The following is a 27,985-nucleotide window of genomic DNA, read 5'->3' as shown; positions in this document are numbered from 1 at the left end:
TTTAAGCATTAACTTTAGAAAATTGCAGGACCTGGAGCCAGGTCAAATAAACGAAAGGCGAGGCTTTATTGGCTGATACAAAAACGAAAGTTGCACAAAGTCCAGAGAGTAAAACAAAACAGAAACCCCCCAAAAAGGAATGTAGGCAAGAACAAATGGTGCACAAACAGACAAACTTAAGACTAAACACACACAAACACAGGGCAAACAGGTGAAACACAACTAATGCAGGAAAACAAAGGAAACACTGGAGATTTACATGTAAAGTAACTCTTCAAAATAAGAAATACCTGAAAATAAAACAGAAATAATAAAAGTGAGGCAGACAAGAAAACACGAGCAGAAACAGAACTCAGAAAATGGACTGATTTGTGTGTCAAGGAGTGAAAACACCGACCTTCAAAAATCATCAATTTATTTACAGTCCGGAAATTAAAGACAGTGCCACTTATACTATTCTGCCCCACCCATATCACAGTGGAACGTTCTGTCTCCCCAATATTAAAAGGTCACTGACTTATCGTTGACCAGCAGATGATCCTCTGGTGGACGTCTTACTGCAGCCTGCAGAACCTGTCTGGGAGTTTTTCAGGTAAGTATTTATTTTCTGTTTCAGTGTGCACGGATACCAAACTGAATATTCAACATCTAAGCTTTATTTACATCACATTATATGCAGTCATTTGTGACTACTGCAGTGGTCGAAGATCTGGGATCTGATAGTGAAATTAATTTCATGTACTGAGGTCTCATCCACATTACTGTTTTATTCTGTTTTACTGTAAGCAGCGTCACCGTGGAGATTTTCTTCAGATTCAGGTGAAAGTAAACGAGAGCAAATGGGCACTCCAAGGACTCTAGTTTTCCTTTTTTTAATTGGTGAGTTATTGCACTACATTATACATGGAATGCATCAGTTACTGAAACTTTGTGTGTTTGCTTTATTTCTAAACATTTCTTCTCATCAGGAGGGTTTTCTAGCAGTCAGACCTCAGGCTGCTCATACTACGGTCTCTTGGAGTACTTAAACCTGACAGGATCAGACTCTGCACTGCAAATCATGCGACCAGTGAAAGACTGGAACACCGCCACCCTCATTCAGCTGGATATGTATTTGTTGGGCATTTTGGAAGTGGTAGGTGTCTTATAGTCCCCTTTGCATGGATTGAGCTTTAACAGTAAGTTGGATTTTTTTTAAAGGGTGCGTTATTGTGAAACTGCTGCACTTGAGTGAATTCATATTCATACCTATATCCCATTTTTTGCAAAACATTGGTCAATTAGGGCAGCGATAGTTTAAAGACATGAAATATATACTGTACTTAAAACTGCACACAGAGCTGGATGAATAGTAGTAGATGTGAGAAGGTTAAATTTGGCTGAACTGAAACGTTTGTGGCAAGTTTCCATAAAATACTTACCTCTGTGCTGCTCACTGTTTTCAGGATGAGAAGTCTCAGACTGTTATGGTTCACATCGTTGTCAACATGGTGAGACTCTGATCTGCCACATTCAAGTCAGAGTGATTCAGAGCTTGTATGTCATCAATAGTCTCGAAGCATGTTTACAGCCATGGCTCTTATACATACAAGATTTTTCTTTTCCTAGGCTTGGACAAATGAATTCCTAACTTGGAATCCTTCGGATTTTTGTGGGATAGACAACCTGAGTGTCCCAGGATCATTGTTGTGGGCTCCAGATGTGAGAATTGAGGAAGAGTAAGTAATATTTCCATAAATAAATGAGCTTCCAATGTAAACAGCTTTACAATGGTCCCAAGACTCATGGTCAGACCATGTTTCCCCTGCAGTCCCACCCCCTTGGGGGCTCAGGTACCACTATAATGCCCGTCAGCACAGAACATCTGCATAGAAGCATTTTTAACCTCATAATAAGAAGTTTCCTGCTGTTGGGTTGGTCATAACTGATGCTGCAAATTTTGGGCACAATTTGTGTTACATTGCAGTGAGTTTGTGTTACCTCATAATTATTGTTGTATTTTCTCTCACCCATGGAGAGAGGCTGAGATTTGACACAAGCATAGATTTTATGTGTGTGCTGTTATATGAGAAGCAATCATATAACACAAAGAGAGTACAGACCAGGAAACACTGGGGAAAATAGAATAATATAAAAAAAACTAAAGGTATTCGTCCAAGTTTGTCACTGGTCCCGGACACTTCCCATTCCCAGCTGTTATTTTGCCTTTAGTTCTTGAAGTCGTGAAATTTCATTTACTGTGTATGGTCTCTTGTTGCCACATTTAGCAACTTGCTTCCAGCTTATTGCTGATCCCAGAAACCCTGCAGAGAAACTAATTTCTACTGCTTGTTTTAATGATCTCATTCTTTCTGTCGCTACGCAGAGCTTCCAATGTAAATACATTTACACTGGTCCCAACATGCATGGTCAGGTGATATTTTCCCTACAGTGAAGGTGAGAGCAGGAACATACAGTAGGCGAGGGTAGGAATGTAGAGCAACTGGTAAATTGCTAACTTTGCTTTCACACTCGGCTCTCTCTTCACCACAACAGATTAGCACAGTGTCCCTGTCACTGCAGATGCTGCACCACATCAGCTCCACTCTTCCCTCACTCATGAGACCCCGAGATATCTCTACCTCTGTCCTGGCTGATATCCATGGTCTCAGACTTGAGGTGTCATCCTGACCACTTCACACTCATCTGTAAATTTCTGCAGTGTAAGCTGGACGTCATCGCTTGATGAAGCCAACAGAACTACATCATCTGCAAAAAGCAGAAATTAAATCATGAAACCACTGAACCTAACACCCTCCACCTCTTTGCTTTTTCTAGAAATTCCCATCAATGTAAACAGAATCTGTGATGAAGGGAGGCCCGACGCCACGAGCCAAAACACAATGATATGTCCACTGGAGGTGCTGTAGGGGTGCATTTAATCCTCTGCTGCCAAAAGACAATAATAGCACAAAAGCTGAAAGTCTTTACAAAAGTAACAATTAAGTTATAATATGAACCAAAAACTAACCAAGCACAGGAATGAGTAGAAACAGAAAAGTAGCAATGAAATCCAAACAGAAACCAAAACTCAGCAATAAACACGAATGCAAAACTCCTTTCAATAGGAGAGAACAAGCAACATTTTTGTACATAATTCATCACCAAATCTGGGATTGTAGTTGGTGGAAATTGGTGTACAGTAATTATTTTAGATGTCAGTAAATCTGTGATTACTAGTACTACAAGTCCCTCTTGTGCCTTCAGTGTTTCTGATACTGGGAGTGTTCAGAAGGGTCCGTTGGTCACTGTGTATTCGAGTGGGTTGGTGTTCTCAAGTGAACAGCACCGGCTGACCTACACCTGTCGTCTCAGTCTGAGGATGTTCCCTTTCGACACGCAAAGTTGTAACATCACATTTTCCTCCATGACCTCTAATGGTAAATTACACATGATTAACTGAAGCTACACTTATTGTTTTACATTCAGAATGGTATCTGAACAGTTGTCGTGTCATCATTAACTACTCTTTTGTTGCCTACGTAGTGAAATCTATAAGACTGGAAACATTCAGCAGTGACGAAGTCCTTGGAAAAATCTCTGAGGTTGGCATGGCTACAAAGGGAGAATGGGAACTTGACAGCTTGGAAACTATCAATTATACTTCTGCAGTGCACATAAATAAAAGCAAACTTTTATACACAGTGAGAAAATCTTTCCAATGAAATTTCAGTAATAGATTTCCTCTCACGTCTCTTTGTGTCTAATGAATCTGACTCTTTTTACAGGTCATAATGGTCAGGAAGCCATTGCTTTATGTGATAAATTTAATCATACCCCTGTTCTATTTCCTGGTCCTGGATTTGGCATCATTTTTAATAAATGAGTCAAAAGGTGAAAAGCTGAGCTTCAAAGTGACCCTACTCCTGTCCATCTCCGTCTTACTGCTCATTCTAAAGGACATGTTGCCGTCCACTGAAAAGCACCTGCCAATGATCGGTGAGACGTCACTGAGATAGAGTGCTGATTTTTCTTTTTTCTGGCTCCAACAGCATCACATTGACAAGCAATATCGCTGACACTTTGTTTATTCTAGCCAAGTACTGTGTTGGAATCTTTACTCTGGTGGGTGTAAGTGTCCTGGAGACCATGCTGGTGATCTTTTTAATGGACCTTGATGGTTACTGTAGTAAGAAGACTCAGGACACTGAAAAGTCCCAGGTGGATATTCAACTGGAAGCTAACTATCACGAAGGTATGCTTTCAACTCAGATGTAAATGTATTTTTAAAAAGTAAAAACACCCTCGGTAAAATCTAAGGGTTTGCATATCACGCTGTAATAGTCCTTACCAGGTATTAAAATGAGGTAAATAAAATCTGAGATGAGCAAAATTGCGACACATTACACTGTTAGTTACTTAACAAAACGTGAGCCAAAATACAGAAGCAGTGTGGGAAAACTAAAATGTACTACTTGAATCAGTAGAACCATTTATAGCAGCAATAATTTAAAGTGACTGTTTTCTGTATGACTTTATCAGCATCTCACTTTGCAATATTGTTTTGTATAGTACCAAATCAGGCGGCTGTGGTTGTTATTTGGCCCTTTGTCCAAATTATGGCCAAACTTTTCACCTTCTCTTGTCTCCAAAGGACATTGCTCAGATGTAGCTTTGCAGGCTGTGCTGCTGTGTTCTTTTTATATCAAATGTGTAAGGAGAAAGCCTCCCTGCACTTGATCTGATATCCCCGTGTTAGTGTTGTTGTCATCATCCTAATGTTGATCCAGGATCAACAATGCGATATTTTTAGTCCTCACTCCATACATGTGATCAAATCATAACAATACAAAAAGTTAATGTATGATAATTAATCTGCTTCCCCTTTGGCCAGATGTGCTGTTTAACTACAATATCTAATATGACATAATCTCACAATACAACATCATAAAATACTAAATAAAAACAAATTCTACTAAAGTAGAGTTTACCTAAGAAAACAATCGGCTTTGATGACTTTCTAATTTTACGCAAGAGACGGAACCCTTTTCACATTACTGAGATTAACAGCAGGCTTTAAGAGTTTAGGACTCAGTAAATGTGTGAAGTTAGCTTGGCTGTATAATGTGTTCTGCAGCATCAGGGTCCACAGGTTCTAACTGGCTGATGTAGCTTTACAGTGTAGCCTGCACATAACATTTCATCAGAGACCCCTTCATACCAAGATTCTGCCTGATGTTACCAACAGCGGCCCTGAGCATATCTGCAGTTTGACAAACTGAAACAAGAAGTTGCAGAAATTTTTTACTGAATTTTCATGTGGATGATCAGCGTGTGTTTGTCACTCAGGAGAATCAGCATAAAGTATGCTGATTCTCATCCTGATTAATATTTCTGGTAATTTTATGTTAGGCTCTTGTCAAATTTGGTGCTCTGAAACTGTGGTTTTCTCTTTTATTTAGCTAATGGTAGTTTTCACATTGAGACAGTAGTGCTTGATGGCAAAATGAAAAGTTGGATCTGAACGGGAACACTAAAAACTGTGTAAGGTCAGTCAGAACAGGAAAATTGTTGCAGCGCATTCTTATTATTTCTTTCCCCCATTTGCCATGCAGAGCCAATGGAAGGTGACGAAAGAGGTCATGAGAAACCAGCAAAGAGTTTCCTAATGAGTGACTGTGACCTCCTGAAACTCATCCTTGATGAACTTAAGGCAGCTCGAGAGGAAGTTGGAAGAAAGGAAAAGTTTCACCACAGCAGGAGACTGGCGGAAATCATAGATCGTGTGTTCTTTGTTTTATATTTTATTTCTTCTGTTATCTTTATGGCATTCATGTACTTAGCATGGATTCAAAAAGGGATTTGATTTAGATTTGAGTTTGGACAAAGTGGTTCAAAAATCTCATAAAACCATATTTTATTCACAATAGAACAAAGAAAGTATTTTGAATGTTTACACTGAGAAAATGTTAAGAAACTTTGGCTCATTTGGAAAGTGATGGCAGCAGCATCTTGAAAAGGTTGGGACAGGGAGAAGAAAAGGTTGTAAAAGTAAGTGATACTAAGTTAAACAGCTAAATAAACAGCAAGACGTTAGTAAAATCTTTTCTTCAGAGTCTCTAAATATTTGGATGACATTATGTACCATAGATGACAAGATGTTCAGAGTCTTCACAATTTTACACAATTGGAGGACATTTTTCTGAAATTGCTGCACAATTTGTAGATTGATGAGCCTCTGCTCATGTTTATTTCTGAGAAACTCAGCCTCTCTGAGATGCTCTTATATGCACTCGTGTTACTGATCTGTTGGCAATTAATCTAAATAGTTACAAAGTGTTTCTCAAGCTTTTTATCACTGACTGGTCCCAGCCTCAAATTTTTGACACATATTGCTGCGATCAAATTCAAAATGAGCTAATGTTTCTTTAAATACTACATTTTCTCAGTTTGAGCATTTGATATGTTTTCTATGTTGTACAGCAGGGGTGTCAAACTCATGTAACATCGCGGGCCACATACAGCCCACGTTGATCCTAAGTCGGCCGGACCAGTGAAACTCCCCTTTCTGTCAGTGTAAAGAAGTCACATATTTAACTGTTTTTCTACATGATAAAAAAGCTGCTGTGACAAACAAAGAAACTATCAGCACGGCTCTTTGGACTTAAATTATAATAAATAAATGTGTAAAATTACAGAAAAAGTTCTGTTAGCTCATTGTTCAGACTGTCAAGTTTTTTGTTTTTATTTTAACTGTAGTTTTTAAAAAACAAACATTTTTATACTAAAAAGAGAAAAACAGAAACTTTTCTGTCATTTAATTATTTATTGCTTAATTGCTTTGTGTAGCATGAATAGCCATAAGGGGGGCATAAGCGATAAAACTTATGAAAATACAGTTAAAATTTGTGCTTGTGCGTGTTTGTGGTGAGCAGCAGATTAAAAAAGTTATGAATTTTACATTTTAATTATTAATGGCTTCAAGTGCACATTCAGGCCTGTGAGAGTCATTTAGCCAGACACTAAGGATCTGTGCTACATGCAGACATGTCTGATTCTCTGCCATTCAAATACCCTTTGTATATAGTTTATTTTATGTAATATTCAATACTGAACTGTAAATTTATTTTTTATTAAGGAAATTATTTTTTGTATTTAGTGTTTTCAGAAAAGCCCTATTTTTAATCATGTACTACCACTAGGGAGAACACAAAGAAGGTTTAAGGTCTGGACAAGTTCTGTGAATCGCTACCTTATCGTGGTAGAGAGGTTTGTGTGTCCCAGGGATCCCAGGGGATACGTTGTCTGGGGGCTTCTTCCCCCTGGTAGCGTCTCCCATGGCATATTGGTTCTGGGTAAGGGACCAGACAAAGAGCGATTCAGAAGACCCTTTATGAGTAGAACACCAAGGGAACGGTTCACCCTGCCCGGGATAGGGTACCAGAGGGCGAGCGTGTGGTGGCCGGCTCTTAGTCTATGGTGCCTGGCTGGGCACAGCCCGAAAAAGGGTCATGGGCCCATCCTCTTACGGGCCCATCACCCGCAGGAAGCGCCATAGGGGTCATGTGCATTGTGTGTTGGGCAGGGGCCAGGAGCTGGGGGTGGGTATCCTAGTATCCCCTCGGCTTGCTGCCTGTACGTTGGGGTTTCTCCTAGTGGATGAGAGGGTTTGATCCCTGTGCCTTCGGGTCGGGGAACGGGTCCTGACTGTTGTCTGCACTTATGCGCCGAGTGGCGGTTCAGAGTACCCAGCCTTCTTGGAGTCCCTGGGCGGAGTGCTAGAGGGCGCTCAGCCTGGGGACTAGGTCTCACTGTCATTGCCCACATGAGCATTGAAGTCTCCTAGTAGGACAACGGACTTCAGTGCTCATGTAGGCAATGACATTCAGACCTAGAGGGATGTGATTGGGAGGAACGGCCTACCGAATCTGAACCCCAGGGGCGTTTGTTTTTGGACTTCTGTGCAAACCACAGTTTGGCCACAACGAACACCATGTTCAAACATAAGAGTGTTCATAAGTGGGCTGGTTTCAGTCATTATGCAAATGTACTGTTTATAAGGTTTGGGGAAACCTGCAGTCAGCTGAGACTGAAGAAGTCACTTGGATGAGTGACGAAACGTTTCTCCCACCAAACGCTACATCCAGATGAACAGATTCAACTTTTGGAGTGTTCATAAGTGCACGTGGCACCAAGACGCTCTAGGCCGCAGGTCGATGATCGATTTTGTAATCGTATCATCAGCTCTGCAGCCATATGTTCTGGACATTCGGGTGGAGAGAGGTGCTGAGCTGTCAACTGATCACCATCTGGTGGTGAGTCAGATCAGGTGGCGGGGAGGACGCTGGACAGACCTGGCGTGACTAAACGTATACTGAGTTTGCATTAGGAATGCCTGGCAGAAGCCCCAATCCATGAGATCTTCAACACACATCCCTGGCAGAGCTTCAACAGCATTCTGAGGGAGACTGGGGACATCGAGTCTGAATGGACCATGTTCAGCATCTCCATTGCCGAAGCTGCTGGTGCCTGTTGTGGTGGTAACCCCCGAACCAAATGGTGGACACGAGAGGTAAAAGGAGCCAGCAGGTTGAAGAAGGAGTCCTATCGGACTTGGTTATTCTGTGGGACTTCGGAGGCAGCTGATAGGTACTGACAGGCCAAGTGGAATGCGGTTGGGGCAGTGGCTGAAGCAAAAACCCAGGTGTGGGAGGAGTTCAGAGAGGCCTGGTCGTGGAACACTGGACCAGCTCTTAATCCTCTCAAGGATACTTGAAGGTGCATGGGAGTTTGCCCAACCAGTCTACGTGTGTTTTGTGGACTTGGAGAAGGCATTCAACCGTGTCCCTTGGGGTGGCCTGTAGGAGGTGCTTCGGGACTATGGGGTGTTTGGGCCTTTGCTACCGGCCATTCGATCCTTATACAACTTTTTAAAGATACTTCTGATCTGATTCATCTTTGATTTCTAAAAGGTTTCACCTGTTAGGACCGCTACACAAATACTATTTTATTGGAAGAGATTATTTTTTTAAATCTTTAGACTTGAGAGTGAAACTAATCAGGGCAAATTACACTTTCTGTCTCAGGGTTCCTACTCATTAGCACTTACATAGACTTCTCAGTGTGTGATTTAGCAAAATGCCACATTTTTACCACGCCAAATCAGCAAAACTTTGGATGGGATAAAAGCAAACACATAACTGTTTAATCCTGCTTCGAAAAAAATTGGAAACATTTTTTTTTTTTTTTTTGCCTGTCCCATTTGGATCTTTAGCCATCAGAATTGTTGTCTGAAGGCCAGAAAGATGCCAAGTGGATTTACTTTACCAAGTGGATCATCATGGCCTTGCCATATTGGTCCATTTGATTGACCTTTATTATGTTTATGTATTTATTTTAGTTGATTTTCGGTTGTTACAGACGGGACAGACATGACTGGGGATAGGACAGGGAGAAAGAATGAAAGAAAGAGAGGGAGAGAAAGAAAAATAGAGGGGAGAAGAGATGGTGAGAAAGGGGGGAAGAAAAAAAAATGAAAAACAAACAAAACACCTGGATCACCTGTATGGAGATAAGAAAAAACAGAAGAGAAAACAAACAAAAAAGAGCAACATAATAAATAAAACATCATCACAATAAACTAGCTAACAGTAGATAACAATAGATACTAAATATTAAACGTTATTGTGCAGCACCCAAGATCGACAGTGCACAATGTGCTTTGACCTCAACTGTGCCACCCTCCTGGGAAGAGCTGAGGAGAGCCTCAAACGAGAGGTCACCCAGCAGCCACGGAGCAGAGGCCAGAGGGGGTTGCAGTGACGTGCCAGAGAGGCCTGAGCCCCAGGCCCAGAGGACAGAGGCCTGAGGGCACCCCACCCCCGAAAGGGGCCGCCAATCGGCCACCAAGAGTGAGTCGGTTCATACATGAGCGCCCAGCCCCAGACACCAAGAACCACCAACACACCAACGTCTGAGGGCATCAGCCACTGGCAGGGAGTGTGGTGAGGGGAGATGGCCTCCATACCTCGGAGAGCGTGAATTGGAAACGGTTTTGCTTTCAGACCGTAGTAACTGGTCTCATCACAGTAAGTACTGAACTGATGGAGCTAGTCCCAAGTTTTGTAACTGCATCAAAGTATCAGTTCCAATTTATGAAAAAACTAATAAATAAAAATGCATAAAAAAATGTATATAATTTTTTACAGTTAGCAATATGTATATTCTAAGTGATGTAGTTTAGTTTAGCTATATTAGAGCAATTCATCAACAATATCTGAAGGCAGTTTAATAATTGTGTTTTATTTTTGTTTACTTTTCACACAGAACTTCAGTTTTTTGAAAATGGGATTTGAAAAGTTATTCTGTGTACATGTATTTATTACATACTCAATGATTAGTTGCTACACAACTTTAACAGCTCATTAACACAATCATTAACTTAACCAATCACATGGCAGCCACTCAGTGCATTTAACCATTTGGATATAGTCAAGAGGAGAATGTTCTGGAAAGATGTCCAGTGAGCATCAGTTCTCTGGGAAAAAGTATCCTGTTGATGTCACAAGTGAGAGGGGAATGGACGGACTGCTTCAAGCTGATAGGAAGGTAACAGTAACAGTAACTCAAATAACCACTCGTTACAATCAAGGTCTGCAGAAAAGCATCTTCGAATACGCATTATGTTGAAACCTGAAGCAGGTTAGCTACAGCAATAGAAGATGACACTGAGTGCCGCTGCTGTCAGCTAAACACAGGAAACTGAAGCTACAGCTGTCTAAAACTGAACAACAGAAGATTGGAAAAATGCTGCCTTGCCCGATGAGTCTTAGTTTCTGCTGTGACTTTTCGAATGGTAGAGTCAGAATTTGCTCCTGAACTTCCCAACTGACTGTTGAAAATCCTCTTGTGCGCATTTCAGCATTTTTAATTACAGTGATTTATAGCCACCTGCCAAGCTTCTATTTGACTAGAGGCCAAATACTTTGTGGGATCATTCACCATTACATCAAGTGGAAGTGGGAAACCTTTCCATTCAGACTTGATGTGATAATGAGATCTTCTTATGTTGACTTTTTGCTTCATTTGTAGCTCAACAATAGTAATGTACAGGTGACTGGTATCATGTTCAATCATACAGAGGAACAAATAGGAGTTTGTTTATAATAGACAATGCAAAGGTCTCATGCACACGTTTGTGTTGCTTTGTTTTGTGTAAGACTCTACAGTTTAAAAGGGTTTACCCAGACTGAGGTGAAAGCAAAAGGCCATGGCTGCTCTATGGACTCTGGCTTTTATTTCTGTAATTGGTGAGTTTTTACATTAGACTTGATTTTAACATTTGACGGGAACCAAATATCAAAGAGGAGTTCTCTCTGTAGTTGTGTAGGATCTGAAGTTTCAGGTCATGTGTTTTACTTGTCTACATGTTTCATCTTCCCAGCAAGGTTTTCCTGCAGTCAGACTTCAGAGTGCTCATACTATAGTCTGCTGGACTACTTAAACCTGACCTCATCAAATGTTGCTCTGGAAACCATGCGACCAGTGAAAAACTGGACCAGAAGCACCGTTGTTCAGGTGGACTTGTTTTTGTTGGGCATTTTAGAATCGGTAAGCATCCTTATCGTCCTTCTTGCATGGACTGAACAAAAGCAGAAAAGCATTTCAAACATTATACCTTAGGGTGTGTCTGATCTTTAACCAGATATAGACTTTTGATGATTTGCAAATAATTTTGGTTTACCTTTTACACAGCACAACATTTTTTGGACGCATTATTGTTTTAGAGCACCAGAACCTTAGAGCATAAAGAAATACACCCCTGACTATGTGGATTAATAAATACTGATCCTTTTAAGAGAACAACACAGTTCCTTGGAAATTCCCTCGATAACTTATCTCTTTGCTGTTTACTGTTTTCAGAATGAGAAGTCTCAAACTTTCACAAATGAAATCAGGGTCCACATGGTAAGAATCTGGTCTGGCACATTCAAAACCAAGATGATCACTTTGGTCCATTTGTCAGCATTGACAATTAAAGGATTATTCTATTCTATTCATTGTTCAATCAGCAGTTACATAAACACAAGCTCTGTAGGCTCGTGTTTTATTCATTATTTCTATTATTCATATTTTTTCTGGCACTTTTTAAAACTCAGCTTTTCATTCTTTCCAGAGTTGGACAAATGAATTCCTGACTTGGAACCCTTCAGAGTTTTGTGGGATACAAAAGCTGTCCATTATGACATCAATGTTGTGGTTCCCTGATGTAATCATTATTGAAGAGTAAGTATAGGTCATTGCAGAAATGTAGTTTTTGCTTGCAGGGATTTTATATGAAAGGGTACAGGACTATGCAAAAGTCTTGAGCCATATTTTGCTGGGAAATGGGTGCAGTGATTTAAACTGTCACAAACTGGCTGTGTGTAGGCAGGAGAGGACCCAAATACAAACTCGCAGAGACGAAAAGAAAACTCAAAACGAACACAGCTTTGGCGAGGTGGTGATACAAATAACAATACAAAACTAAGCTGGGAAAAACTAATGCACAAGGAGACACAGGGAGAATCACACACAGCTATGAGGGAAGACACGACGCTGACAAAGAGAAACACGGGGCTTAAATACACTGAGGGATAACGAGGGGAATGAGACACAGGAGAGCACAGCTGGGAGTGATTAGCCAGGACGAGACAAGGGAAGCAAAACTAGAAACATAAACATAGGACACAGACTGTCAAAGTAAAACAGAGCAAACATGGAGACTAAGAACTCTAAATAGCACAAAAGCAAAGACTATTAATAATAAACAACACAAAACACCAGATGCTTTTCACATGATATTGCACAGTGGTTAAAAATCTAACAGTACTTTTCTGTTTTTATAATTTCATCAATTTTAAGATCTCCAACACCATTGGCTGAAATGCAGCCCCAAACCATGACAGAGCCTCCATCGTGTTTTACAGATGGCTGTAGACTTTCACTGCTGTACTCACTGACCTCCTCGATAAAGAAATGAACCAAAAATGTTCAGTCATTAGTGCCTCAGACCTGTTGCTGCTGATTTTCAGTCTAGTTCTTGAGTGATTTGCCACACCTCACTCAGCCTTTCCTCCCAGTTTCCCTTCCTAAACAACCGTTCTTTAGGAAGCAAGCACTCACCACTGAGGCTGAAGTGAACTGGTTTAGCTGGACTAGCTGATGGTCCAAATGCATCTATCTGCTGGATTATTTTCCTTTTCCCCAGGAAAAGGATTTTCAGTTACTGTTCAATTTTGTCCTCAATTTCTTCAGCTTCCGTAATTTTTATATTTTCACACCATGTGAGATATTGCAAGTTTTCATCTCATTGTGAATCAGTTTGTTGGTGCAAAAACACTGGTTTTCTCAATAGGGCCCGGAAGCCAGTATATGGGAGTGGACCCAAATGGAGACACACACAGAAACAGCAATAAGGTCCACTCCCCCTCCCTGAGCCTGGTTCTGTCAGAGGTTTCTTCCTGTTAAAAGGGAGTTTTTCCTTCCCACTGTCGCCAAAGTGCTTGCTCATATGGGGGTCATATGATTGTTGGGCTTTTCTCTGTATCTATTATTGTGCGATCTACTGTACAATATAAAGCACCTTGAGGCGACTTTTGTTGTGATTTGGCGCTATATAAATAAAATTGAATTGAATTGAATTGAATTCAGCTTTCAGTACAAAGCAGTTTGAGGCAACTGTTTTTGTGATTTGGCACTACATGAATAAAATTGAATTTAACTGAATTGAATGTTCATGAAAAATAATACAATTTTATTGTACAGAATGAGAGTTTGTTTGTGAACTGCGATACAGCAAGTATTTAGTCTGAAATTAGAGGAGAGTGCTTTGGATTCCTGCACTCCCTCTGAGCTGTCAGCCTGCAGGGAGTTTTCTAAGGTTAAAGGAAAGAAACTGAAACAGCCAGCTGTGGGCAAGCTTTGATGATGAATAACCAACCCCTTAATTACTTTACTGGCAGATGACTGATCCGTTTCCTCTTCTCTCTGCAGTGTTTCTGATGGCGGGAGCATTCGGATGAGTCCACTGGTCACTGTATATTCCAACGGTTCAGTGAACGCAGACTTTCAGCAGCGGCTGACCTTTGCGTGCCGTTTAAATCTCTTCGTGTTCCCTTTTGATTTGCAAACATGTTACATCACATTTTCATCTCTGAACTCTGATGGTAAAATACACCAGATTAACTGTAATAATTGGTTCACTTGCTCTTTTTTGTCAGAGCAAATGATTTGGAGTAATTTGTTATTGTCTTCTTAGTGGACTCTATAACATTTGGAACGATCAGCGACGAAAAATTCCTCACTCAAGTCTCTGATACAGTCATGCTTACAAGGGGAGAGTGGGAACTCAAACACATCGACATACAGTCAACTAATCAAACCATTGAAAATAAAAGCTACGTTTCATTCAGAGTAAGACAATATTTGGGATGACATCTCAGTAATAGCTCTTTCACAGATGCCCATATCTCTTTGTCTCTAATGAATCTGTCTGTGTTTACAGGTCTCGATGTTGAGGAAGCCAATGCTTTATGTGATAGATTTCATCATACCCCTCTTCTATTTCCTGATCATGGATTTGGCTTCGTTCTTCATTAGTGAGGCCAAAGGGAAAAAGCTGAGCTTCAAAGTGACGATTCTTCTGTCCATCTCTGTCTTACTGCTGCTTCTTAAGGACATATTGCCGTCCACTGAAAAAGACATGCCAATCATATGTGAGGATTCAGATAAGACATTTTACTTGCACTATGTTGTATATATATTTTTTCCACATTGTTATATTGTTGCTCTATCTATGCTGCTAAACCAAAGATCTGCTAAACTATCTTTCATTGTTTGTGCAACAGTGACAATAAAGATGATCTTATTTCTTATCTTATCTTTCTTTGTGGCAGACTTTTGTAAAATAGCACTGACATATCATTTCTCTGCATCTTACTTTTAGCCAGTTATTGCATGGTCATCTTTACAATGGTGGCTGTAAGTGTCCTGGAGACCATGCTGGTGATGTTTTTAATGGACTTTGAAGGTTTTAGTTGTTTTTATAAGAAGGCTCGAAACTGTGAAAATGCCGAGACTGATGTTCAGCTGGAACCCATGGAAGCCACGGCTGTGGAAGGTAACCTCTTTTTTGAGATATGGAAATGAAATTACAGACCATTAGTCCCTATGATTTGACCTTAAGTTTGGTCTCTATGAAGCACTTTTTGTTCATCTGCTGTGTGGCGCTGGCCGTGTACATAGAATTCGTTGAGAATTCCAAGCTTTTCCCCTGACATGGAATAATCAACTAGGAATAATTGACAAGCATCATATTCATATTATTAGTATTATAGTAACTGATTGTTATATTGGCTATTGTCTTTATTTCCTACACAGATTCTGCTGAAACTTTAAAAAAGGGTGAAGGGAAACTGAAAAGAAGTGACCTACTCAGTGACTGTGACCTTCTGAAGTTAATCCTTGACGAAGTGAAGGCAGTTCAAGAGAAATCTGGAAGACAGGATGAAGTCAATGGAAAGCAAGAATGCTACAGGAGACTGGCTGTAATCATAGACCGTGTGTTCTTTGTTTTATATTTGATTGCTTCCACACTTTTTGTGGTGTTGACATATTTAATGTGGATTCCACAAATGCTTTGATTTAAATTTGAGTAGATTTCGTGTTGTGAGCATAATCGGTCAGTGCATGAAAATAGATGTTTTAGTTGTGAAACATTGCCTACGCAATGTTACTAAATGCATGCAGTGCAGGATGAAACATGTTAATAACTACTGCACGTCTTTTTCAAAACTTGAGGAAACCCACTCTGGAAGGTAACTGAAAAGAAAGTGAATTGAAAACAGAAGTGAAAACAAAATAAGAACAAAGACTAGTTATAAAATACAATATATATAATAACTCAGGTTTCTTGTTGCCAAAGGGTATTGTCTGATTTTCCTACTCATCTATCTCCAGCGTTTACAGAGACTGGTCCAAATGGGCCTCTTAAACTCTACTGGCTACACTCAGCAGGAAAACACGTTTTGTCACAAACCTCAGACAATCTCAATTTGGTTTTTTGGGAGATGACAATGAATTTGGTGTACTCAAATAGTTTCCACAGTCACTTTGAGTCCAATAGAGCACCTTTGGCATGTATAGGAATGGGAGACTCATATCATAGATGTGCAACTGTATGATGCTATCATGTCAATATGCACCAAAATCTCTGAGGAATGGTTCTTCTGAAGACACATTCGTCAGCTGCCTGTGAGCAGAATCAAAAAATCTCACCTTGGGTCAGGTTATGTCCAGTTGAAGACTCCTGACCAGGGTCAACAGCGTAGAGGATGGGCCTCCACAACAGGAATGCAGGAGCAGTAATGACTCTTCTGTGTAATTCTTATCTTACTGACGTTTTGTGAGATTCTATATATTTGACCTATTATATATTGTTCAAGCTTTTTATTTTGGGTTAAATAATGTTTTGGTTGCTGTAACACATGACTTTCCCAACTTGTGGGATAAATAAGGTCTGTTGGATTTTTTCTTGCTGCATAATAAAAGTATCCAGTAACTCAAAACTGTTCTGTTTTCAACTTCAGTCACATAAGTCTAGAGACAAGTTGGCAACTATCTTGCGACCAGTGGTTGCTATTCCCAAACAAGCTGATAAGGGTTTCTTGCATGTTTGTGGTCGTTACTTGATACAATCAAGTTGCAAGTAGTTTGCATGGTTATAACTTATCCAACCATTCATGTGATTTCTTTGGTGGCTAGCAGAATGACGAGATTGCCTGTAGTTTTCAATGAAGACGCTAACTTGCTGCAAATTCTTTGTAACTAATTGCTGTGCAGCAGCAAAACTTGTAAAAAAAAAAAGGCTGATGCAAACTGGAAACAGAATATTTGCCTTCAAGGTAAAAGTTGTGCTCATTGGTGTTGCCATGTTTCAAGGTGCAGAATTTTACTCTCTGTTTCCAGCTTATGTTACGCTGTTTCACCACAGCCCAGAGAGTCGTTGGTAGTAAGTTGTATTATAACAAAGTGGAGCAACTGGTAGGAACTGTAACTCAGCTATGTCATAGTTCATGTAAAATCACAGAGAATTTACAAAAATGGTTAATAAATCAATAAGCATAATAGATCATTAAAGTTAAAAGTACTGAAAATGAACAAAGCATTCATATAAAAATATCAATAGGCATTTTTCCCTTCACAGAAAATAAAATAAGAGCCTTAACTAAATCAAATACAAAATGCACATGATGCTGTATGTCTTATGCACACTCTGGCAGGATGGTGCTCCATGCTAGCCAGCAACAGAGGGCTTAGCTTAACAGTGTCCCAACAATACAGGAAAACATAAATACTCTAAACATTCCTAGTATCCTATTGGTACATTTGTAAACACAGTCAGCACATCTCAACATATATATTTATACAGTTCAAAAGCAGAAATGTTCATTTAATACTAAGGTTGGGCAACTGGAAAACTATATTGACTATCAACAACAGGCTTAGCCTTTTACCGATTGTTTTTACAAGAGTCACCTGCGTGAATATACCGCCTATCGTCAGTTATTGGACTGACCATTGTCGGTTGGAAAATTTACGATGACTTTGATTACATATCGCCCAACCTTATTTTATACCTAAAAGGGGACAAACCAATAGCGATGCTCAGACACAATGCTTCTCTTTCCGCCCCCTTCTGGCAACTGCAGGCATAACATCAATCACGATTAATAAATTACATGGATTAATCGTCAGGCTCACCAAGTAGATCATGGATTGAATTTTAAACAGGGTATAGTCATACATAAAAATGGCTATAATTTCTCAATGGTTATAAATGTTTTTTAAACTCTTGAACTGTTACATTTATAATCTACTGTCGACCCATACACAGCCAAACTTCAGAATATTTTACCGTTGTTCGAACATTTTATGAGAAAGCTGAGTAAACAAGGAAGCCTTTATTTTATTTGTATATTCACATCAAACATTTTATTTAAGAATCTTTTATTTCTCACTTTCAGCATTTGATCTGTTGTCTGTAAAGTATTTTGCAAGTAACTGAGTTAATTTAAAAACAGCTGAATTGTACATTCTGAACAGTCCCTAAACTTTCTGAAAATTTTGCGAATGAGTGTGTTTACACACATAATTTCATAAAACCTCTGGTAATGATGTAACATTCTGTATTATACCTGAAAATATAAATTCATAATCAGTGACTTAGAGCGTCACTTTTAAATTGTTGTATGTAGAGTCAGCAAATCAAAGTAAAACTGAATTATCATTAAATATTTATGGGCACTGCGAAGAGTTTGCTCACTGAAAACCTTTCTACTCTCTCCTGGTTTAATACTTACATGTTGACTTTTTGACTCAGCTGCCAGCCAATGACATGAATGTAGAGGTGATTAGCATTATTTCCCTTTCAACAGCACACAGGAACAAATAGAAGGATTTTTAGTGTACTTGACAGTTCATTTTTTTCATATATTAATTTCTCCTCCACACTCCTCTATGATTCTGTTTAATGTAAGCAGCTGTGCATTTTAAAAGTGTTTACTGGGACTGAAGGCAGACAGCCATGACTGCTCTGAGGACTCTGGCGTTTCTTTCTTTAATTGGTAAGTTTTTAAATTTGACCTTGATTTGAACATTTTAATGATTTTTCTGAGCTTTACTTGGATCAGTTTCTGATGTTTAGGTCTTAGATTTTGCCTGTAAGTTAGGATTTTGTGTTTTTTGCCAGCAGGGTTTTCCACCAGTCAGACTTCAGACTGTTCATACTACAGTCTGCTGAACTACTTAAACATGACTGCATCAAACTCTGTTCTGCAAATCATGAGACCTGTGAAAAGCTGGACCAACTCCACACTCGTTCAGCTAGACATGTTTCTATTGGGTATTTTAGAAGTGGTAAGTGTCTTCATACTCCTTTTTTGCACAGATTTTTGTACTTTTACATTGAATTATATTCATGACTCTGTGACCTTTATTTAAAAGCTACGTTTACTCAAAAATAAATACAAGTGACTGTTCTTTATCAAATTTGAAAAACAAGAAAAACTTTATCCAACCAACTCAGATTTGTGTTAAAACATTCCAGGGGAAAGATGCACATCATAACAGGAATTATGGCCTGGTCCTTCAAAGGTTTTAGGGGAAATATGTTGTACTACGGCTCTGTAAATATAGACTTAGGGGTGTGGAGGTCCATAAAATGAACTTACTGTCTGAATACAAGCGAGAAGTGTACAGTCTTTATTGGGAGCTTGATAGCTAGATTTTCAGCTCTCTTCTCATCTAATGTCCATCTCAACACCTAAGTTGTCAAATATCCATGATTCAGTTAACTGGCTTATTAACTGGTTAATAGTTAATTGGTTTACTTAAGTGGTTCATGGTCCTTGTTACAGTTTTGATTCCTGATCATACTTGTTAATGTTATTTATATGTGGTGTCTTCTTTTTTGTTATGACTATGATCTACCCCAGGGGTCTTTGTCTGGGTTGTCTCTTGATTGTATCTCATATGTGTTTATATTATTATTATTATTACCAGAAAGAATTTAAAATTTAGTACTGTAACCTCAAGCCTTGGGTATTTTGAATGTTGGTTTCATTTACATTTAAGTCTCTGTTTTCTGTTGATTTCTAGAAGTTCTTATGCGCCCCTTTGGTTCAGGTATTTGTTGTTGTGGCATTTGGTTAGTTCCCTCTGTGCTGCCTCATTCCCATATTTCTAGAGAAAGTTGTTAAAAGAATAAATGACAGCAGAAACTATTGCTATATACATATATATATATGAGCAGATAATTTGTCTAAATTCAGCATTTTAAGAAAGCTGAAAAGTGTCCGTAAATACTGATGTTCGTGTTGCTGATTGTCTGCAGGAGGAGAAGTCTCAAACTATCACAACTCACATCTGGCTCTACATGGTAAGAATGTGGACTGGCACTGTCGTCATGTCGAGTTTCCAGTTTGAAAAACCATTGTCTGTTATCAGTAAATATATCAACTTTAGTGACATTCTTGGCTGTTTTAACTCTCACACAGTTTCTGTTAAGTCAGAATTATCTTTAAATCCAAGCTTTTACTTTTCCCAGTCTTGGACAAACGAGTTCCTTACTTGGAATTCTTCAGACTTTTGTGGGATAGAGGAGATAACCCTTCCAAAATCACTTCTGTGGATCCCCGATGTGAGAATCAATGAGGAGTAAGTACTGTTCATTACACAAGTGCAAAATAATTTGAGCTTGTATACAGTTTTATTCTGGGGTAATTCCTACAAGGAAAGCAAGCTGCCAGGAAAAAGTCTGGCTTATATAAGCACAATTACCTGATTAACAATACTGAAATTTAAATTTTGGTCCGAGTGTGAAATATACACACAACACTGTAGACATAACTTATCTACAGCTGGGTTCAGACACTTGCAAAGATATTTTGTTAATTGCACATTGGGGGTTGAGACCCTGCACAGGTCTCACCCACGCCATCACAACAAGTGGATATAAATTATAGATTTTTTTATTAGAGTAATACCTTTAGTACATGGATGACATCAAACTGATCTCCAGGAGTGAGCAGGACACTGACTCACGGATCCACCTCACCAGGCTCTGCAGCGAGGACATCAGGATGTCAGTTGGATTGGAGAAGTTGCAACAGCAAACATACAGAACACCTACAAGTACCTTAGTGTCCCATAGGCCAACATGAAGCATGATAAAGATGGAAGATTCCACTTCAGCAGATTTAAGCTGTCAATATAAATGCCCTACGAGTCATCAGATATCCAACTGGCCACAGAAAAGTAAACAGGACATGCCACAGATGTCAATACTTCTCACAACGCACAGTCCAACAAAAATTAATGAGTATCAAAGCCACAATCCAGCATCCATAAATCCAGGAACACTGTCCCCTGCTGCAAGAGTAACAATTATAAGGAAGTATCCCAGAATTCTTCTCTGTCAGATGTACAGTTAGGTCCATATATATTTGGACACTAACACAAGTTTGTTTTTACCCGTTTACTGAAACATATTCCAATTTTAACATAATGTATAGACTCTCAGCTTCATTTGAGGATATCCACCTTCAAACTGAATGAAGGGTTTAGGAGTTTCAGGTCCTTAACGTGTGCCACCAACTTTTTAAATTGACCAAAGGTAATTGGACAGTTGACTCAAAGGCTTTTTCATGGGCAGGTGTGGGTAGTTCCTACGTTATGTCCTTATCTTTTTAAACAGACAAAAGGCCTGCGGTTGATTTGAGGTGTGGTGCTTGCATTTGTTTCCTGTGAACAGACGACGTGCAGTCAAAGGAGCTCTCCATGCAGGTGAAACAAGTGTGAGGGACCAAGCAGCCAAGGCATAGAGGACACAGGAAAATGTCTTCAAAATGGGTTTTCTTTATTTTAACCCTCAACAAAAGTTCAAAAGACAAAATTCAAACATATCATTAGTAGGCCCATAAAAGAGGTCAACTAAATATAACTCTATTATACGCTATTATGCGCGCGCCTCATGATGTCAGTGTTAGGTTTAAATAAAATGATTAATGAATTATATTAATGAAGAAACTGCAAACCAAACTAATAAGTGAACGAATAGACTTGATTTACCCATGTGTGGCTGATGCCATTACAACAAGTTATACTTAAGCTGCGAAGACAGGAAAAAAAAAACATCCAAGAAATTGCAACAATATTAGGAGTGGCAAAATCTACAGTTTGGTCCAAAGAAAGCACTGGTGAACTCAGGAACACAAAAAGACCTGGGCATCCACGGAAGACAACAGTGGTGGATGATCACAGAATCATTTCCATGGGGAAGAGAAACCCACTCACAACAGCCAACCAAGTGAACATCACTCTCCAGGAGGAAGGCTTATCAATATCCAAATCTACCATAAAGAGAAGAGTGCATGAAAGTAAATACAGAGGGTTCACTGCAAGGTGCAAGTCACTCATAAGCCTCAAGAATAGAAAGGATAGATTGGACTTTGACAGAAACACATCTAAAAAAGTCAGCAGAGTTCTGGAAAAACTTTCTTTGGACAGATGAAACCAAGATCAACCTCTACCAGAATGATGGCAAAAAAAAGGTATGTAGAAGGTGCAGAACAGCTCATGATCCAAAGCATGCCACATCATCTGTAAAACACGGCAGACACAGTGTGATGGCTTTGGTGTACATGGCTGCCAGTGGCACAGGGACACTAGTGTTTATTGATGATGTGACACAGGACAGAAGGAGCAGAATGAATTCTGAGGTTTTCAGAGAACACCTGTGTGCTCAAATCCAGCTAGATGCAGTCAGATTGATTGGGCGGTGTTTCATACAACAGATGGACAATCACCCGAAACATACAGCCAAAACAACCCAGGAGTTTATTAAAGCAAAGAAGTGACATATTCTTGAATGGCCAAGTCAGTCACCTGATCTTAACCCAACTGAGCATTTCACTTGTTGAAGACTAAAGACTAAAGGAAGGCCAACAAATTAAACAGCAACTGAAGGCGGCTGCAGTAAAGGCCTGGCAGAGCATTAAAAGGAGGAAACTCAGCATTTGGTGATGTCCATGAGTTCAAGACTTCAGGCTGTCATTGCCAGCAAAGGGTTTTCAACCAACTATTAGAAATTAATTGTTATTTTCAGTTATTTAATTTGTCCAATTACTTTCCAGCAGAATCCGTTAATTTACTTTGAAATGAAAAGATTGTGTTAAAAAATAATGCTTTAGTTCTTCATGTTTTTATGCAATTTTTTTGTTCAACCCTGAAGTGTACACTGAGCTACCAAACCATTTATAGAGGTGTTCTCAGGAGAGGAATAAACAACTATATTACACACTCAGTGTGAAATTCGAAATTACAATAGTGAGACTGAAAAACAATGTTAATTTCTGACTCTCCTCCTGTGTCTGCTGTTGTCCCCTCAGCGTTTCCGATACCGGGAGCATTCAGGAGAGTCTTCTGGTCACCGTGAATTCCAGTGGTTGGATGTACATGAGTGGACGCCAGCGGCTGACCTACACTTGCTGTCTGGACCTCATGATGTTTCCTTTTGATACGCAATCCTGCAACATCACATTTTCAACAATGAGCTTGAATGGTAAATTCTGTAAATTGAGTCAGAGCCAGATTAGCTCCAGAACAATTGATGTAACAATTTATTCCTTTTTTTATTGTCTCGATAGAGAAAACTATAAAATTAGGAACATTCAACAGTGACGAAGTGCTGAATAAAGTCTCAGCGGAGGCCATGGTTACAATGGGAGAGTGGGACCTCAAAAGCTTGATAACCTTTAATGGACCTAGAGCCAGAAACAGACTTAGATACATGGTAAGAAAATATGTTTAGTGATGTTTGTTTTGGTTTTTTTGCGGACAGCTCTTTATCTCATGTCCAGGTCTGATGAATCTGCCCATTTTACAGGTCACAATGGAGAGGAAGCCAATGCTGTATGTCATAAACCTTATTGTGCCGCTTTTCTTCTTCCTGATCCTGGATTTGGCATCATTCTTCATTAGTGAGGCCAGAGGTGAAAAGCTGAGCTTCAAAGTGACGATACTCCTCTCCATCTCCGTCTTACTGCTAATTCTTCAGGACATGTTGCCCTCCACTGAAAAGAGCCTGCCAATGATTGGTGAGCAGCCTCTTAGATCTAACATTGAGATTTTAATGAGATAGAGGGATTTTAGTAACAGTACACCAACAAGCAGTTTCTCTGCACCTTCTAGCCATGTACTGCGTTGGAGTTTTCGCCCTGGTGGGGATAAGTGTCCTGGAGGCCATGCTGGTGACCTTCTTAATCGATCTCGATTGTTATTGTGGTAAGAAGGCTCAAAGCTCTGTAAATGCCAGTGAGGATATTCAGCTGCAAATGGGCGATGTCACAGGTATGTGTTTGGAGAGTTTCTTTGCAAAGAAACTAACACAAAGATCAGTAAGGATGAGAAACACTTCTTGTAGCTGCTTTGCTGTCTTTCTCTTGTTTTATTTTGGAAATGGGTTTCATTTCTTGTCTCCTGGGGCTTTATTCCCTGCCTCATTCTTCCAACCTCTGATTCCTTGATTGTCAGAAATTACTCCAAGATTCCGGCAAGATTATCTGGAATTTAAAAATACTGTTAGGGAGAAAGTGTCTATTAACTGCCAAAGGCTCATCTGTTATTCAGTGCTGGGCAGATGGGAACATTTTTAAGCTTTTTCACTGAAAGCAGCAAAAATCAACCAGACCAGAAACGTTGTTGCAGCTTGCTCAATAAATGATGTCTTTCATTTCCCATTCAGAGTCTGCTGAAGCTGAAGAGAGAGGCCAGGCAAAAGAGGACAGGTGTTACCTTCCTGATCACCGTGACCTGCTGAAACTAATCCTGGATGAATTGAGGGCAGTTCGAGAGGAAGCAGGAAGACAGTACAAAGAGAATAAAAAGCGTGGATGCTACAGGAGACTGGCTGAAATCACAGATCATGTGTTCTTTGTTTTATATTTTAGTGCTTCTGCTTTGTTTCTGGCGTTCATGTATTTAGTGTGGATTGCGAAGGTGATTTGATTTAGATTCGTTGGACCTGCCAACACGCTGTGTATAATCTGCCAGTGCATGCTTATACTGTGCACCATAGATCTTTAATTACATACTAATTATTGTGTAAAGATGATAGAAAGAGAAAAAATATTAGACAAGATGAAACTGGATAAAAACGGGATTTTGAGCAAAAAGTAAAAAATATATATCACAATTAATCAGTGCATAGCTATGAAATATACGATTGATCTCTGAATAGTAATATAATGTAACGATATAATGTATAATACTATATTATACTACTATATGATTGTAGGTTTCAGTAAGGTTTGGGGTTTTTTTTTTTATCTAATGTAATAAGTGTAGCTTACACACATCGATCCAAGCTACGTCCCACTCAGGAGATTTTATCTCAGTCACTATAAAACTCCCATGTGTCATGGCCTCATCACGTCATCAGTCACCCCGCTCCATGTGATTTGTAGCTCAAGCATAAGCTGATGCAGGTTGTCCAATTACGGAGATCAAAATTATATGAAATGTCCTAAATTCTGAGAGGTGTGGTGTGCTTGGAATCAAGTAAAGAGACGACTAAAGCTAAAGCTACTTTGTCTCTAATGCATGAAAATCATAAATAGAAATACAATAAAAGCACAGCTGATGGAAACTAGCCCGGCTGAGAGGCCAGTGCAGGAGGCCGGCGCTTAATGATTCTTCTTTATGAGACCTCACAGAATCAAGAATAGATTATTTAGACACAGACTGATGTAACTATTGATTGATTATTGATTTGCATTTATAACTGTTGATGTTGTTCACTTCTGCAAATTAAAAATAAAGTGTCATCATTAAAAGTCAAGGTTTCCAAGCCGTATTACTTTTTAACTTTGTTAAGTTTGCTTTAAAGTGCCTGTAGCCTCCAAGTAGTCATGCAGAAAGTTTGTGTGACGTGAAGGAAAGTGCTGAAATTCACATCCCAGCAGCAGTACGAGGATATTTACAGCCTAAACATTTCCACTGACTGCAACATTTTGGAAGGATGCTGTCATTAACCAAAGTGTTATTATTATTATGATGATTTTAAATGAGGTAAAAAAAAATCAAAATGTTAATGTTTGCTTGGTTATAGAAACATGACTATATTGGAAAATTATTTTCACACAGAGCGGCGAGAGGATGAGCCTGGTATCAAATGTAGATAAAAAGGAGACGTTTCATATCCTCTAGCTTGTTTTCAGAGCCACCTTCTCACATGGAGATATGAGCCTTGAAAATGGGCTTTTTGTGATAACAATACTTCATGTTTTCATGAGTGCAACATTTTCCTCACAAATGTGGCACCGTTAAGGGGAAATAAAAACAGGCTTTCCAGCTATATAAGATTTATTGCTGAGAAGTTTAAATACTTGACTCTATATCCCATCATATCGATACCTAAAGTTAGGTATAGAAAATTAACTTGGAAAAAAGGAAGATTTTGTTTTTTGTCCCTGTTCAACTTCAACAATTTTGTAGAATTGGTGATTTATTTCCAGTTTTGTTTGTTTCTTGAGCTTTTGAGGAGCAAATTGGGCAGGCGGGAGCCCAAAACAGAAGTGTGTCAGTGGAGAATGGGCAGGCAAGTCCTTCTCTTTACCGCTACTGGGAATTACTGACCATGACTGGTGGTAACTGCAAAACGTCTCAGGTAAGCAGGGGTCCAGGTGAACAGGTTTACAAGGAGGGCTCTAGACAGGCTGCTGTGAAGAAGACAGACAAACTGGGGCAGAGAACAAAGAGCACAAAGACTAGCGGGTAACGAAGAGGACCTGATTTATCTGGCAGTGAAGAGCAGCAGCATCCAGCCTGAAAATACAAAGAGCTCGATCGCTCGAAGAAAAGACCCCAGGTAGGAGAAACTGGTGGGCCAGCAGAGCAGCGCGGGCCCCCTGAGACTTAGAGAGGCAGACTGGTTTGAACATAAAATCTTACGTGACTTTATTAAATATACTACAGTTAATGTACAAGTAAATAAAATGACCCTGCTATTTCAGGGGTCAGTGGGAGGGATTGATTGGGCTGCTGTCTTCTCCTCCTGTGAAGGGGAGAATTTCAGGCGTATTGTCATTATTATCTGCTTGATGTGATGACTGAACTGGGCTCAGAGAGAAATATCAAAGCACAGTTTGTTCATCAGTAAATACTGGCTCTACTGTAACGCACAGCTGGTTTGAAATGTTATAGCTGAAGTGATGTAAACTGAGCTCTGTTGTCTTTTTCACTTTTCAGATAGCTGTGAAAGAACTGTTTACACAGTGTGTGGGCTGAATGAAATCACACACACCTGTCCGTGAAATGGAATCACATTTGAACAAAAGGAGACTGTCTACACAAAGCTGCAATTCCTCGAAATTCACCTAATAATGTTTGTTTAACCGCCTGAATCAAAGCTGGAAGTCTTGTGTATTTAAGTTTAAATCTTTGGTGGTAGCACAATCTTGGAAGTGAAATAGAATTAAGGATACCTCAAAATTGAGGATACCTCTTAAAAATGCAGGGGCACATTACTGGGATGGATGGATGGACGTGATCTGTTCTTGGTGTACACTGCCTCTCACCCTGTGGTAGCTGCTACAGGCTCTCGACCCTCTGTGAGCCTGAATTGTATAGATGAATGGATGGATGGACAGATGCAAGGATGGATGGATGGATGGATGGATGGATGGATGGATGGATGGATGGATGGATGGATGCAAGGATGGATGGATGGATGGATGGATGGATGCAAGGATGGATGGATGGATGGATGGATGGACAGATGGATGGATGGATGGATGGATGGATGGATGGATGGATGGATGGATGGATGGACAGATGCAAGGATGGATGGATGGATGGATGGACAGATGCAAGGATGGATGGATGGATGGATGGATGGATGGCTGCATGGATGGATGGCTGCATGGATGGATGGATGGATGGATGGATGGACAGATGCAAGGATGGATGGATGGATGGATGGATGGATGGATGGATGGATGGATGGATGGCTGCATGGATGGATGGATGGATGGATGGATGGATGGATGGATGGATGGATGGATGGATGGATGGATGGCTGCATGGATGGATGGATGGATAGATGCATGGATGGATGGCTGCATGGATGTATGGATGGATTGATGGATGGATGGATGGATGGATGGATGGATGGATGGATGGATGGATGGATGGATTGATGGATGCATGGATGGATGCATGGATGGATGGATGGATGGTTGGATTGATGGATGGCTGCATGGATGTATGGATGGATGCATGGATGGATGGATGGATGTTGGATGGATGGATGGCTGCATGGATGGATGGATGGATAGATGCATGGATGGATGGCTGCATGGATGGATGGATGGATGGATGGATGGATGGATGGATGGATGGTTGGATG

At 39.8% G+C, this 27,985-nt stretch overlaps 3 protein-coding genes across 3 annotated transcripts; all 3 read left to right on the top strand.

The window, feature by feature from the left end:
- Nucleotides 1–37: 37 nt before the first annotated feature.
- LOC100703248 (5-hydroxytryptamine receptor 3A) lies at nucleotides 38–10,321 on the top strand. The gene is made up of 12 exons (XM_025906660.1): nucleotides 38–592; nucleotides 790–879; nucleotides 969–1,135; nucleotides 1,446–1,490; nucleotides 1,609–1,718; nucleotides 3,247–3,419; nucleotides 3,526–3,683; nucleotides 3,768–3,978; nucleotides 4,076–4,234; nucleotides 5,595–5,762; nucleotides 9,672–9,756; nucleotides 10,306–10,321. Exons 1-12 carry the CDS (start codon nucleotides 535–537, stop codon nucleotides 10,319–10,321), a joined length of 1,440 nt encoding a protein of 479 aa, XP_025762445.1. The 5' UTR covers nucleotides 38–534.
- LOC102078059 (5-hydroxytryptamine receptor 3A) lies at nucleotides 9,927–15,933 on the top strand. Its single transcript, XM_019357459.2, has 11 exons — nucleotides 9,927–10,067; nucleotides 10,306–10,587; nucleotides 11,199–11,288; nucleotides 11,423–11,589; nucleotides 11,902–11,946; nucleotides 12,155–12,264; nucleotides 14,014–14,186; nucleotides 14,279–14,433; nucleotides 14,525–14,735; nucleotides 14,966–15,139; nucleotides 15,400–15,933. Exons 3-11 carry the CDS (start codon nucleotides 11,249–11,251, stop codon nucleotides 15,660–15,662), a joined length of 1,338 nt encoding a protein of 445 aa, XP_019213004.1. The 5' UTR covers nucleotides 9,927–10,067; nucleotides 10,306–10,587; nucleotides 11,199–11,248; the 3' UTR covers nucleotides 15,663–15,933.
- A 2,914-nt stretch (nucleotides 15,934–18,847) lies between these two features.
- On the top strand, nucleotides 18,848–24,816 carry LOC109201767 (5-hydroxytryptamine receptor 3A). The gene is made up of 8 exons (XM_025906534.1): nucleotides 18,848–18,936; nucleotides 19,913–19,957; nucleotides 20,126–20,235; nucleotides 22,968–23,140; nucleotides 23,226–23,371; nucleotides 23,465–23,675; nucleotides 23,770–23,928; nucleotides 24,323–24,816. The coding sequence occupies exons 1-8, from the start codon at nucleotides 18,862–18,864 to the stop codon at nucleotides 24,583–24,585; spliced, it is 1,182 nt and encodes a 393-aa protein (XP_025762319.1). The 5' UTR covers nucleotides 18,848–18,861; the 3' UTR covers nucleotides 24,586–24,816.
- Nucleotides 24,817–27,985: the final 3,169 nt, after the last annotated feature.

The sequence above is a fragment of the Oreochromis niloticus genome, linkage group LG4, assembly GCF_001858045.2.
Source record: "Oreochromis niloticus isolate F11D_XX linkage group LG4, O_niloticus_UMD_NMBU, whole genome shotgun sequence".
Classification (NCBI taxonomy): domain Eukaryota; kingdom Metazoa; phylum Chordata; class Actinopteri; order Cichliformes; family Cichlidae; genus Oreochromis; species Oreochromis niloticus.
The sequence above is the reverse complement of the archived record's forward strand: the minus strand, read 5'-3'. Positions and strand labels throughout refer to the sequence as shown.

Bases quoted from the DNA above. Each gene is read 5' to 3' on its own strand.
- LOC100703248 (XM_025906660.1), top strand. From the start codon at position 535: ATGATCCTCTGGTGGACGTCTTACTGCAGCCTGCAGAACCTGTCTGGG. The intron at 3,420-3,525 runs GTAAATTACACA...TTGCCTACGTAG, and splicing joins TTCCTCCATGACCTCTAATG to TGAAATCTATAAGACTGGAA. The intron at 4,235-5,594 runs GTATGCTTTCAA...TTTGCCATGCAG, and splicing joins GGAAGCTAACTATCACGAAG to AGCCAATGGAAGGTGACGAA.
- LOC102078059 (XM_019357459.2), top strand. From the start codon at position 11,249: ATGGCTGCTCTATGGACTCTGGCTTTTATTTCTGTAATTG. The intron at 11,947-12,154 runs GTAAGAATCTGG...CATTCTTTCCAG, and splicing joins ATGAAATCAGGGTCCACATG to AGTTGGACAAATGAATTCCT. The intron at 14,434-14,524 runs GTAAGACAATAT...CTGTGTTTACAG, and splicing joins AAAGCTACGTTTCATTCAGA to GTCTCGATGTTGAGGAAGCC.
- LOC109201767 (XM_025906534.1), top strand. From the start codon at position 18,862: ATGAGACCTGTGAAAAGCTGGACCAACTCCACACTCGTTCAGCTAGAC. The intron at 19,958-20,125 runs GTAAGAATGTGG...TACTTTTCCCAG, and splicing joins CTCACATCTGGCTCTACATG to TCTTGGACAAACGAGTTCCT. The intron at 23,676-23,769 runs GTGAGCAGCCTC...TGCACCTTCTAG, and splicing joins AAAGAGCCTGCCAATGATTG to CCATGTACTGCGTTGGAGTT.